Below are 13,335 nucleotides of genomic sequence, written 5' to 3'. Positions count from 1 at the left end.
TCCTAATTATATTTTTTCACCAAAATCATTCTGTTTTGCAAATGATTTGTCAGCCCACTTGCAATACCTTTCGCGGCCTACTGGTGGGCCCTGGCCCACAGGTTGGGAACCACCGTGTTAGGAATGCAGTATTCATTAAAAGGAACAGTTCAACATTTGGGATAATACACAACACAGCTTTCTTTCTATCAGAAGACTGACACAGTCTCATGAGTGTTATCTGCACTGTTCTGTCTGCATTAAAGGATCGTATCTGACCTGAAAGGTGCTAAAGTTTCCTGTGTTCATACAGCTGCTGAGAGACACTGTCCATCAGGGCCGAAGAGAATCCTGGGATCTGTAGTGGAGTGAGTGGGAGGGGGCTGCAGCAGGGCCATGACTCTGAAGGGGCCCACCTTGGGCCCTATTTCCCATACACTGATCTATTTGTGGCTCCCCTTATATCAGTGAAATATTGATTTGTGCATATTTTTACTATTTCAAATGACTAACTGAAGACAGAGCAGTCTATGAACAGCTCCTCTCTCCTCCTGCACTCTGAATCCCAACATGATCATGTGGGAGGGTGAATGCTGTTGGCTTTTCCCCTCGGAGCAGACAGTTAGCACAGCTGCTCGTCAATATCAACAGCTTGTTCAAGTAGATTATGTTAATGCTGATTCTTTAACTGTGACTCTGAATGTTGTCTGCTGGACTCCTGTTTCCCTCAGTGTTTTATTAACAATAATATTAAAAACAACAGTCTCTGTTCAGTTTAAACAGGAAGCAGATTGTCTACTCTGCAGTTAGTTAATAAAAAACTCTGACGGAGGAACAGCAAAGACAGGTTAGTGTTAAAATACGGCTGCTAGCAAAGACAACAAGGTCAGTAACACTGCAATTCATTATCATGTTGTGTTCACCACTGGTCGTCAAGGCTGATAAGACTCAATCAGGGATCGACCGTGGGTGTGACATCATCGTTAGGGTCAGAGTTACCTAGGGCTGAAAAACTCTGGAGTTGTGTGGATGCCAGGAGTGAACGTAGCAGAAGAGATGCGTTTAAAACCAAAACATATTAGTGTGGACGTAGTCTTGGTCTTGTGTCTCCATTCAGCTCATACCAGGCTGTATGAGACCCCGCTACAGGTCCCTTCCTCCTCTGCAATGAGCCATCAGCTCCTCCCCACCTGTTATTTCTTGAATGACTGAAAAATGCAATTTATTAATAAATCTAAGGTGTTCAAGGTCGTCAGTGCTGGATCCTTATTAATTTACCCGCCATCAAAGTTCATTATCATTGTATTTTTCTACGAGGAGTTTAACCTTCAGAAAACGACTGAGCAGTTCTCAATGACTCCTTTTTACGATGTTTGATCAAGAAAATCATCTAAAAAAAATAAGGTGCATTTAAACTGTCCCCAGAACCTGTCTGACAGCTGGACTCACATCTGGGGGTGGACTTCTGAAGCGATGCGGATGCAGTTGTCGCGGGAGATGGTGAATTCATGGTAGAGGACCCAGCTGGGGGGGTCGGGGCGCGGCTGGCGACACAGGTAGGAAGAGAAGGGATGCAGGTGAGCCACGTGGCGGTGAGTTAGCAGGAGGTAGTTACCTGAGCCGTCCACATCATGAGCAACCTGAGGAGAAGAAGAAGCATTTCTCATGACCTCAGAGGAGGAGAGGAGACGACGGGACGAGGGGTGAAGGATGCTGACATGAAACAAAACTGGTTGTTTACTTTGAGGAAGAAGCCTGAGATGAGAGCGCGCTTGATATTCGTGCAGTTGTCCTGGCAACCAAAAGCAGGAGGAGAAACAGGGAGCTCTATGCGCTGCATCACCTCCAGCAGCTCCGCCCTGATCACTGTAGCCAATCGTAAGGAGGCGTGACTGAGGAAGTTTGTCGTACACCACGCCTCATCCTGATTATCTGAAATCACAACACACAGACCATTCAGTAAGTCACTGAGCCCACTGTGATCATGATGCTTACTTTCCATTATGTCTGGCTAATGCTAATATCGCTAATATTGAACCCCACCCCATCTTCCTGTTGAGCTCTGAGAGCAGCTGACATCATCTCTCCACTGAGAACTGAAGCTTCCCATCAGCAGGGACCCTGTCACTGACATGTATGTGTGTGATGGAGGCTGAAGTGTACGTACGCTCTGTGAACGCCTTATAGATGTTAATGAGGGTCATGTGATCTCCCTCTGTGTGCATCAGAGGTCTCCAGTGAGACACAGCAGCTTCCTCTCTGCTGGGGTCTGCCATCATGAAACAGGAAGGTGCTGACGAGACAAACATCACATCACATGTCATTCATTTTTCCATTTTGTTCCCAGATAAGTTGTTGACTCCACTTTGTATGTGTCAGTGTGTGTTACAGTGAAGCGATTCCCTCCTCTTCAGTCACCTGTCAGCATGGCAGCTATAGTGAGCAGCTCGTCTACACAGTCGTACTCGCAGGCGGCGATCAGGGCTTTAGCCAGCGACGGCTCCAGCGGCAGCTCCGACATTATGATCCCCACCTCCGACAGGTTCCCGTCATCATCCAGAGCTGCCAGGTAGTCCAGGTCCTCCAAAGCCTGCATCAGGGCCTCAGGGGCTGGGGGGAGGGGAAGGGGAAGGGGAAGGGGAAGGGGAGTGAGGATTATGGGAATGAGAGGCAGGGAAGTCGAGTGGTCACCTTCAATGGATTTAATAAAGCCCGTATTAATTAGGGCCTGAGCACCGAGGGTGCGAGGACCCTATTGAAACTTTGCTGTTTGTCTATATTGTTATTTCTGTCAATAAATTCCATGAAAAAGACCAAAATGTGTCTGTGCATCTTCCTTCCTTCCGTCTATCAGCTCCGTTTCATGTCTGTGCTGAGAACAGCTGAGAACAGCTGGGGATGTACAGCTCTCCTCTCCATCGTCTTCAGGCTTTACAGGCCTACATTAACACTCTGTGTCAACACTCATTAGGGGTCTCCGTTGTCTGAAACTGTAGACCTATGGTGAACCTATCTGACTTGGTTGGTGGATTTGATCCAGGCTAGGCGTTTCCCTCTGATATATCCCCAGATATGAGAGTGGTCTCAATCTTCTCATCTTCCTCTAACTCTTCCTATGTTATTCAGTAGTTCATGCAGGTACCTGGTCTGTCCAGGAACTTGCACTGTCCCATGTCGGCGATGTCAAGCCTCTTCAGCATGAGCACCAAGTGACTGAGGTTTTCCTCCACCACCCCTGGACAATGAGCCTCCCCCATCCCCTCATCATACAGAGACTGGGGGTACAGACGCAGACACAGCCCTGCAGACCAACCAGGAGAACACAAGTGGTAAAAGGTCAGGACACAGTAAAATACTGGAGCTGCACAGTTTGATTTTCAGTCATGAAATCCATCTTTTAGACCTGGTTTAGTAAAAGTCTGCAATGGAGTCACCAGACCGGCAGCAGTGACCTTTGACCTACCTGGGAGGTGGCTGTTGACCCTCTGAGCTCGCATGTTGGCCTGGTGTTTGCTGATCATCCTCAGGACCTGTGAGTTGGCTCTGATTTGTGGATTGTAAACCTGAACATGAAGGAAACATTGAGATGTTTTGTTTTCACTTCAATCCAATGATTGTTTGTCTCTCTAGGCACAATTTAAATCTTGCATATTTAGCTGGTTTGGCTGGTTTAGCTCATCTTAAATTGAGACATCAGAGACAACGGTAAACAGAATTACGACAGTCTGTAATTTAATCAATGATTTTGTCAGCACTGAACATGGACTCACAGTCTTGAGTTGAAGGCCTGTGTCTATGACGTAGCGGATGCCTGGCAGGGAGAACGAAGCCTCTGACAGCGTATCCGTGACGATAACTTTCCTCTTGACCCCTGCACCCCCAGCTCCCAGCACCGAGCTGACGTCCGCGCTCTGAGAGCTGTCGTTCTCCCTCAGTGTTGAAGACTCTGGGTCGGACTCGTAGACCCGCTGGGTCTGTCCACCCAGTCCAGCGTGGAGGGGGAGGATCCTGAGAGGACCGAGCTGAGGACTGAGAGCTACACACTCCTTCTCCAGCAGAGTCACACACTCCTCTATCTCCTACACAACAGGAAGAAGGAGAGAGTTTTAATCCTCTCATCCAAACAGCAGCCCTCTAACCCTCCACAGATTCTAGGGGTGCTTATTTCAGCTGACACAGTGAACCAGGTCTGACAGAGAGTCCGGAGGCAGGACTGACAGAGAGTCCAGCACCAGGACTGACAGAGAGTCCGGAGGCAGGACTGACAGAGAGTCCAGCACCAGGACTGACAGAGAGTCCAGCACCAGGACTGACAGAGAGTCCGGGACCAGTAGGTGTGGTGATACATAGGCTTTAGACATGAGGGGAGGACTAATGGTCGATATATTGTGTGTGTGTGTGTGTGTGTGTTGTATACAGTCATCTACCTTTAGTGTGTGGTAGTGCGTGTGTGTGCGTGTGTGTGTGTGTGTGTGTGTGAACCAGGACACCAGACACCTGCAGTGCGCCAGAGGCCTCTCAGGTTGTTGTGTCCTGGTTTCACTCCTCTCTGAGACAAAGGTAGTGAAACCACAGAGAGAAGGTTTGACCAGTTTTCTTTTTGTTTAAAGTACAAAACAACAACAGTAACGACCAGGTGTTAATGGACAATGATGAAGTTTCTACTACACAATAATTGAATCTATTTCTACTGAGAGACTTGTCATTTGCAGACAGACTGGTTTTTGTATTTTTGCACACAGGCAATAAGACAGGGGACACATTCATTATCTGGGTGAAACCTCTGATGACTGTTGTTCATATAAATAATTCCACAGTACTTCCACAACTTCAAAGTAACTTCTTATACCCTGTCTGCTGTGATTCTGTCAACTGGTCATCTATTCATTGCTTCATGAAGCTCTGGACCAATCAGTGGCAGCAGATTAACCAATGATTCATCTTCCTGCAGGTTTCTGTTTTCTTACTATAGTGTGGGGGTCAGCATCCTGTCGCTCCTTCATCTTTGTTGCTCACTGAGTTTAAAAAGGTAAACCATGGGAACTTAGGCATCGAGGGAACCAGGTGAACTGATGTCTCAGATCAATATCTTATTACTTTTCCTTTTTAGTTTTGAGGTGATATGTGATATGATGCTCAGAATCTTCCCTGTAACCAATAGTGGTCTATCCTGAGCATTGTCTAAATCAAACCAATGTAAAGAGTCTGCCTCTGCAAAAAAACAGTCAGGAGATGTTTATACCCCGCCCACTCCAGGATGTGGTAATTATTGCAGTATGTAAACAGAATAATGTTAACCAGCTGCCTTGTTAAGCATCCTTATTAGGAAGAGAGGTGTTGGTCATTCACTTAATAACTTAAGAATCTGGTTTATCTGTTGTTTCTCCGTGAGCTATTCATTGTGTTTTCATTTCTGCACCTGCCTCTCCGCAGTGTGCTGTAGTCATCATTGTTACCGGCCACCATTCTCACATAGGATTCAGATTGTGTACCTATTCATAAGGGATTAACAGGAAATGGTGCACATACATACTGAACATGAACCACAGCTGGTACCAGAGCAGATCTGCATCAGTACACTGCTGTCTTCTCCTTCGTAAAAACAACGCGGGGCAATGAATACTGTACATCTGTGGGAGGAGCCACCAGTCTTGTAATAATGGATAGGTTCACTTGCATCAATAGTCAGTTGTCCATATGAATATTTAAACTGGCTGTGAGGAGATATTCTCCTGATATGATGAGGGAAAAACTCCACAGTCGCTAGTTTCAGCGCTGTTCAAGTGAGTCATGGAGGACAGAGCAAAAATAGGCGGTGGGCTGCTTCCCGCTTCACAGTGACTAGAAGTTTTGAAAACTACTTATTGTTGCTCTGTCCTCTGCGACTCCCTGAACAGTGCGCTGACCCTAGAACTCATAAAGTCTGGAGAAGCTGCACCCAGACAATATTTGTTATTTGAACTTTGAAAAGAAGTCAATCAATCAATTAATCATTTATCAAAACAGCTGCCAATTCATTTTATGTTAGGAATCGATTACTCAGGGGTTTCTGGGATGTCTGCTGCTGTTGTCACCTACAACCACAGATGGTGTTGTCAAATCAACCTGGACCGAAATGTTACGGCCGTCAGAAACATAATCTCATAGATATTTGGCCAAATACATATTGATATTTTATCCTAACATACATACATACATGTTCATTCAGACTGAAAAAGCTGGTTGGTATAAATTTAACACAACATTTTCTTCGACCCAGAATCTATAACACCATCCATACACTTTTTCTGAAACTTTGGAAGTTTTGAAAAGTATTTATAAGTGGGTTTATTTTCTATCCCCCCAGAGGTATATGAGTTATAAGACTTGTACCTGTGCACTGGCCAAAAACACCATCACGTCTCCTTCCTCTCCTCTTCTGTGAAGGTCCAGCACCATGTGACAAGCAGCAGCCACAGGCTCCTTCCCAGATGTAAGCTCCCTGTACAACGTCTCTACTCTGTTCATTTCCATACTCTTCCTGTCCTCCTCCACCCCTCCCCCCTCCTCCTGATGTCCTGTAGCAGGGTCGGCCAGCAGGCCGTCCAGGGAAAGGTGAGGGACGGAGGGTCCCAGGAAGGCAGAGAGGCGAGGCGCCAGGGTTGGGTGAGCGAGGAGAACCACCCGGAAGCTGTCCGGCCTCTGGCGGCAGACGTCACACAGCAGGCCCAGCAGCACGTCGGTGGGCACGGTGCGCTCCTGGAGCTCATCCAACACCACCACACTGTACTGATGCAGCAGAGGGTCTGACATCAACTCCTCCAACAGCAGAGAGTCACTGACAAACCTGAGGAGAGTGACAAGTAAATTAATAATGGAGGAACCAAAAACATATAAACGAATGGATTTTATAGATTTTTCATTCTTGGGCACTTCATTAATGAGAGTCTGCAGACAGTGACAAGATTGGTCAGTACCTCTCAGATTGGAGAGCTTTTATTCACAGACTGCAGGTTCACCAAGACAACACGATTTAATTGAAGTTAGTATCTCTAAATACAAACTAGCCTATTTTGCATTTGTTTGTTGTCTGTTACTTTGCAAACATAAATGAGTGTTATTAAATATGCAGAGAAGAACAACCATGGAGTTTAAATTAATTTGCCTGCACATCAGCTGCCTGTTTATTCTACCACTGACAGCATCTTTGTTACAGAGGCCCTGAGAGGCACGTGAACATTGTTTTGTTTTTGCCAGGATCATTTTTCTTTTTTTTTTTTAAACCTGTGAAAACAGGTGATTTGTTTTTGTGATACTCATGTCAGCCACAAGAGGCTGAAGTGCATCACTCATCCCAGTCTAAATAGGACTAACAGTACTCATGTTTTCTTCTCTGTTATTTTAAATTACAGTCTCAGTCTCTCTTTACCGGACCTCTCTGTACGCCTGTCATTCGGGGTGCTCATGAGAGACCTGTATATGGGGGAAGTGTGCCCTCCAGGCCTTTAGGCAGAAAGCTTTGAAATAAAAATAAAGAAAAAAATGAAAAGAATAAGTCAAATAAATCAATAAATATAACAGGATTCAATCCCCAGTCTCCTTGGGTGAAAGTCCTATGTGTGATCCATTCTTCCATCACAACTTGTTCCTTGTATGGACCTCTCAGGGCTTCTGTATCTTCTGGACATGTAGGCTATATAAATAATTGAGGTGTTGCAAATGGTTATTTTGGAACTTTGTCACAGCGGTTCTCTCTCAGAGACATCACTCTGTTGCTGCTGGGTTGAGAGGAGCTCATGTCAATGGTCATTACTGAAGTTTACAGCACCTACACCTGCTGATTCTGCATTACTTCTACTCATAATGTTTTCATCCTCTCCTCCATGTTGTGCCAAGCGGAGCTCAGCTGTGTCTGGTTTGTGCCTGTGGTCTCTAAAATTGCAAAAAAAAAAAAAAAAAGAAAAATTGCTCATCAAGCCCATTTAAGTTTTCTCCTGGAGACGTTGTCTGCGTTTGTGCTCTATTTCAGATATGGAAAAAACAAAAACCTGCTAAATTGCATGAAACCCAAGGATGTGACCTTCTGGATATACACCGATTTATTTAATCAGGGATCAGTTTTCAGTGAATACTGAAACTGACACTTTTACTGCCACTGTAGGAAGAGAACAACGAGTCAAGGTGTGGCTGTGTGCTAAACAAAGACTGTGTAACATCATACAACACAGGGAAGCCGTCTACATAATTCTGAGGATGAAACCATTAAACCTGATACACATCAGCCAGGAAAAACATTTCATTTCATGTGGCAAAGCACATTTTGATCAGTTAGGTCGTCTTTGTTCAACTAATGCTCGACTGAAGTATCAAAAAAATCTCCAGGGAGTACTGAGGGTTTCAGAGTCACACCTTTCCAGGTGTTTTTCTTCCAGGAAGTCAGAGGCAGAAAAGTGCTCTTAGCATGTTGCCTGTTTATGGTTTATGGAGTTATTGCTGGACACTTCTAGTATAGCTTATGTAACAGAGTAAATTATACAGCAGTAATATGTAGAATTTTAATAAGACAAAATCAGTGTTGATAGTTATAGCCTGACAAGTTACCCCTCCAGAGTTAATATGTGGAACGTTGTAGACTCAGTTTCTGTATCCCTATGTTCAATTCCCCGTGGTCTCCTGCCCTCACCTCTCTCCTTTTTGCTGCTGTACTCCATGGGAGAGGTGAGCAACGACATTGTGATTGGAGAAACTTACATATTGTAGTCTTTTCTGTTAAACTACTTTCATGAGCTCTATTGCTAGCTTAAATTTATAGCAGTTAAGTTACAAGATTACAATTGACCAGGTGGTTTTTCTCCTTCAAATGCGTCCTTTTCTTTGGCCAACCTATCCCAAGATTCATTGCAGGCCGGTAATGAAAGCAAACAACACTGACAGAGACCCCAAGGATTACACTCTTAAATGTAAGTTTTGGGTTTCAGCTCACTTCAACAGCTACTGATACAACTGTTAAAACCTCAAGTTTTTATTTCCCGCAAAACCAGCTCTGTGGAGAGTCCAGCTAGCTGTTTGTGCTAAGCTAAGCCAGTCGACTCCCTGCTCCACAGGTGGTAATGCTCTATTAAATTTATGATCAACTGTCAGTATGAAAAAGTCAGTGTTTGTACTTTGGATACTTGTTGAAGTGACTGTCTCAGTATGATGTATTTCAGTTTTCAGTCATAATGGGGTATCCATGGTGACAGCTCAGTTTCTTTCCAGTGAATGACTGACGGGAAGAAACAAGATTACCATCTTGCTGTTGGTGGCTGTGATAGTACAACTGAGAGTCATTAGCTAAATGACTGAATGTGTATCCAGTGTTCATCATCCACTCATCCTCACCTGAGAAGGGTGTCAGGTGTGCAGCTGTCATCGTGAGATACCCTGTAGCCCACCTCCAGACCCAAACTGAGGTCCATCTCATCGGCCACACGGAGGGCCAGACTCACTGCTGCCGCAGAGTAGGGCTGAGAGCAGCAGATCAGACCCTGGGAGAACTCGTAGGACAGAGCGTACTCCACACACCACTGTGGCACCTGCAGGGAGGAGGGGGGAGAGGCCGAGGTCAACAAGACGAGGAAGTAATATGACACTAACATGAGTGATCACACACACCCTTTTACTTCTTCAAAGGCACACCTTAAACCTTAAAACCTAAGGTAACATGCTACTTTAACATGACTGTGGAGCACTTTTTTCCAAACATCTCTAGAAATTTCTTACTTTTTATTCTATTTCTTCTTGAAGTGTACGTTCAGGGTGGTTCAACAAGAGAAAGCATTTTTTAGCTCTGCGTTTGGTCTCCACTAGCTCCCGAGGGAAATATCTGGCTCTTTAGCTAGGGGATAAATAATGCATGTAACTATCTATCTATCTATCTATCTATCTATCTATCTATCTATCTATCTATCTATCTATCTATCTATCTATCTATCTATCTATCAGGTAGAGGCTCAACAGGTAGAGGACCTCCTCACTCCTCTTCATGTAGTCATTTGTAAGTGGTGTATTGTCTTTGAAATATCATCATTAAATTCACATGTTGTGTGATGCAGACTGTATCCACAACCATCAGACATTTCCATGTTTTTACCCACAGGGTTGCCAGCACTGTGGGTGTGGACATGCTTCATGTTCATAAATGAACAAGATACTGATGTAAACTCCTTAGATGAATAGAGAAAATAAACATGACCCATATTGGACATTGAATAAATATTTAATCAAAGCTGGTCTCAGTCTAGTGTCAGCTGGTTTCAGCGCCAACAAGTTGTTTTAATGCTCTGAATAGAGAGAACATCTTCTCTGTAGCTTCCATGTTGTTTTACATTCTGACTAAAAACACATGAACACACCGAAGTCTGAAGAACTACTTATCAACTAGGGAAATGCTGTTGCTGAAAGTGTTGTGTGTTTTATTTATTAGCAGCTTCATCAACATGAACGTGTTGTCAGTGGTGAACAGGTTGTCTCTATTTGCTTGAGCTCTCTCAGCCACAGTAGAAATGACTGAGTTGTGTCTGCAGCGGAGTTGGTCTAATATTCACTGATGTTTTGGTCACACATTGACAGATTTATTTGGTTAATTTGACACTGTGTTTAAAGTTGTAATAGCTGCAGCAGTTTCTGTTAACAGACACGGATCATTTCCTCAGTAAAATAAGGTGTTTGACAAACTACTATTTTGAACCAAGGCTTTAAATTAGGACTTGGTCCTGGTATAGAAAAGATTTACATGTGATTTGGTTTGTTGCTCTGTTGGTTCCTGGTTACCTGGGTGCTCTTTCCAGTGCCACTGGGTGCACTGAGCAGCACCATGTTGTGGCTCTCCAGGTGTTCCAGCAGACTCTGCTTGAGCCTCCATACAGGGAACCGCTGCCTCTCCTCCAGCAGGGCGTAGTAACGTGAAGAAAAGGGCAAACCATCATATGGGTTCACTTCTAGGTCTCCAAGGTCTTCCTCTCCTCTTCCACCATCTCCTTCATCGTCTAAATCCCCAGACAGGAGGGAAGACACAGACAGGGAGTCAAGGGCCATCGAAGGCTGCAGCTGGGACCCAGTGGAGGGTGAGGTGGAGGTCTTCGCTGGTGGGGATTAGGAAGGAGTGAGGGGCTGGTTCACATAGAGGCCTGAGATTACCTGCAGAGGAATCAAAGGAGGTGACGTTAGACCAGAGCAGGGTGAGAAGGATTCATGTCAGAAGTGACATTAAACCTTTAACATGTGAGGCAGAGCTCAGGGACCACTGTACTTCCTGTCTGCACTGGGGCCTAGCCCAGAAACCTGCAACATGTTTGGTATGTAACTGTGGAATGTCTGTCTCCACCCAGATGCCTCAGAGTGTGTCGGACAGCTGCAACAGACTTGGTCTGTTCAGAGGGGACGGCCTGCAGGCACCTGACTGCTGTGGTGAGGGAAGACAGAAAAACAGATGAAAACGAGACGACTGGAAAACAGTTCCAAGCTTCCATGTGTTCGTCCTCTAGGGCTGTGAAGTATAGAATATGGATGTGTCTTTGTTGTCCCTGAGGAGCAATTTGGTTTTCAACAGTAGTCATCAACACATCTAGTACACAGCATAAAGTAATGAAATAAATAGAGACATAAAATCATCTTAACATATGGTAGATTTCATCATAATAAATTGTAGTAAGATATGAGGCACCAAAAGTCCATCAGTATTTGTTAATTGCAATGACAACTTTTGGGTACTCCAGTTAATCGGGTTCATTCAATACCTGAAAAACGAGTTACCTATTACACTGATGCAGTTGTTCTGTTAATCTACTGCTGTCATCACTGATTGGCCCAATTAGCCTAGGTAGTCTTATACGATCATAAATATTAAAGGTGCACTTATGAATAGATGTAGTACTTAGTACTTACACCAAGGTCTCTGTCTACTGCACTGAAGCTTTAGTGATGTCCCTCACTTTTAAGTCGCTATGGGTAAAAGCCTCTGACAGATGAGTAAATATAAATGTAGGATATTGTGAAGAGCAACTGTCATTATTTATTAGACTAAATAATTAGTAGAGAAAATTATTGGCAGATAAATCAATGATGTAAACGTAAGTAAACTGTTGGTTGCAGTCCTAATTTATATAGTCTCTATCTAATCTACATCATCTCAGCCAACCATCCCATTTACAAAGGATGAGCAGAGTTCACAAATCAAAGAGAATGACGTGACTGAAAGGTAATTTTTTATTGAGACAAAGTGATGTTGTACTCCTACTATATCTAGTGCTGATTATTAAATGAAGGGATTTATCTGATATGAATCAGCCATGGGTGGATCCACAATTCCAGTTTGAGTCCAGGTGACTGTAGAAATAACAAAGCAAGCTGAGAATACCAGTGTCTCATTGAGAAGAACAAGAATTAAAACGTGACTCTTATTTTGAAAAGCACTGTTACTGTTAGAGATAAGTTAGCAAATAACTGTATGGACAACAATATGGTTTCCATATCATAGCTGATGTGGCCCTGGGTCTCTGTAGATAAGACACCTGAGCTAACTACCTGACCTGGTCTGTTATCACAGCCAAGTCATCTCCTCTCCTCTCCTCTCGTATCTTGTCTCTGGGAGCCATTTAAACTCTGCCAGGAGCGACGTGTCAGCTGACAGTCACACAGACAAACACACAACAACACTGAAACACACAGACATGAGCTGACACACACATAGCAACAACGTCTCAAACACTGGGACACCGTCTTACCTGTGAGACATGTCCGGAGACAGGTGAAGAAGCTAAACAGGAACAGTCCGCCCTCAGCCCGTTGTTGTTGTCCTCCGTCCTCTGAGGCTAACAGTCCGCCGTCACATACCGGACAACGGGGAAATAAAAACCAGGACAGGGGCGAGATGAGCGACGTTCACCGTGTGTTTCCGTGACTCCTTCCCGGGCCTGCTGGTCTTCTGACCGCTGACAGTGACGATAAAAGACACAGGTGTTGTTTAGCTGCTCTAGCTAGCAGCCGCCATGTTTGGCTGTGTAGCTGTCAAACCTCGTGCTACGTTCAGGGCTCCTCGGAAAAAACACACATGATCTAAGAAAACACAATACACATTTTATTTATTATTTTCTATGCTTTTATTTATTTATTTATTTATTTGCATGACTTAGACACTTGTAATGGAAATAAATACCTCGAAAATATCAGTGCAACATTGACACACTCAAACACACAATGTATTCAGTTCATTAAAGTCTAAGGAACGTGTTGTAATGATCCTCAGTTACCTGCTGCTGCTCAAGTTAGCATCAGTGAAACCTCCAGTCTTATGTAATGAGTCCAGTCTCATCATGTGGGCAGGGCTCCACCTCGGGG

At 44.4% G+C, this 13,335-nt stretch overlaps 1 protein-coding gene across 1 annotated transcript in view; it reads right to left on the bottom strand.

Moving 5' to 3' along the window:
* dqx1 (DEAQ box RNA-dependent ATPase 1) overlaps positions 1 to 13,053 on the bottom strand; it is a 14,253-nt gene extending 1,200 nt beyond the window's left edge. The window contains exons 1-11 of the mRNA XM_023397821.2: positions 12,723 to 13,053; positions 10,771 to 11,136; positions 9,340 to 9,533; positions 6,352 to 6,805; positions 3,750 to 4,058; positions 3,443 to 3,542; positions 3,122 to 3,280; positions 2,398 to 2,589; positions 2,147 to 2,272; positions 1,721 to 1,911; positions 1,429 to 1,619 (exon numbers count right to left, since the gene is read on the bottom strand). Of these exons, the coding sequence (XP_023253589.1) occupies positions 1,429 to 1,619; positions 1,721 to 1,911; positions 2,147 to 2,272; positions 2,398 to 2,589; positions 3,122 to 3,280; positions 3,443 to 3,542; positions 3,750 to 4,058; positions 6,352 to 6,805; positions 9,340 to 9,533; positions 10,771 to 11,034 (2,180 nt within the window). The 5' untranslated portion in view covers positions 11,035 to 11,136; positions 12,723 to 13,053. The remainder of the gene's footprint in view (positions 1 to 1,428; positions 1,620 to 1,720; positions 1,912 to 2,146; positions 2,273 to 2,397; positions 2,590 to 3,121; positions 3,281 to 3,442; positions 3,543 to 3,749; positions 4,059 to 6,351; positions 6,806 to 9,339; positions 9,534 to 10,770; positions 11,137 to 12,722) is intronic.
* Positions 13,054 to 13,335: the final 282 nt, after the last annotated feature.

The sequence above is a fragment of the Seriola lalandi genome, unplaced genomic scaffold, assembly GCF_002814215.2.
Source record: "Seriola lalandi dorsalis isolate HSWRI2012SDOR001 ecotype SW California unplaced genomic scaffold, Sedor1 jcf7180002054939, whole genome shotgun sequence".
Taxonomy (NCBI): domain Eukaryota; kingdom Metazoa; phylum Chordata; class Actinopteri; order Carangiformes; family Carangidae; genus Seriola; species Seriola lalandi.
The sequence above is the reverse complement of the archived record's forward strand: the minus strand, read 5'-3'. Positions and strand labels throughout refer to the sequence as shown.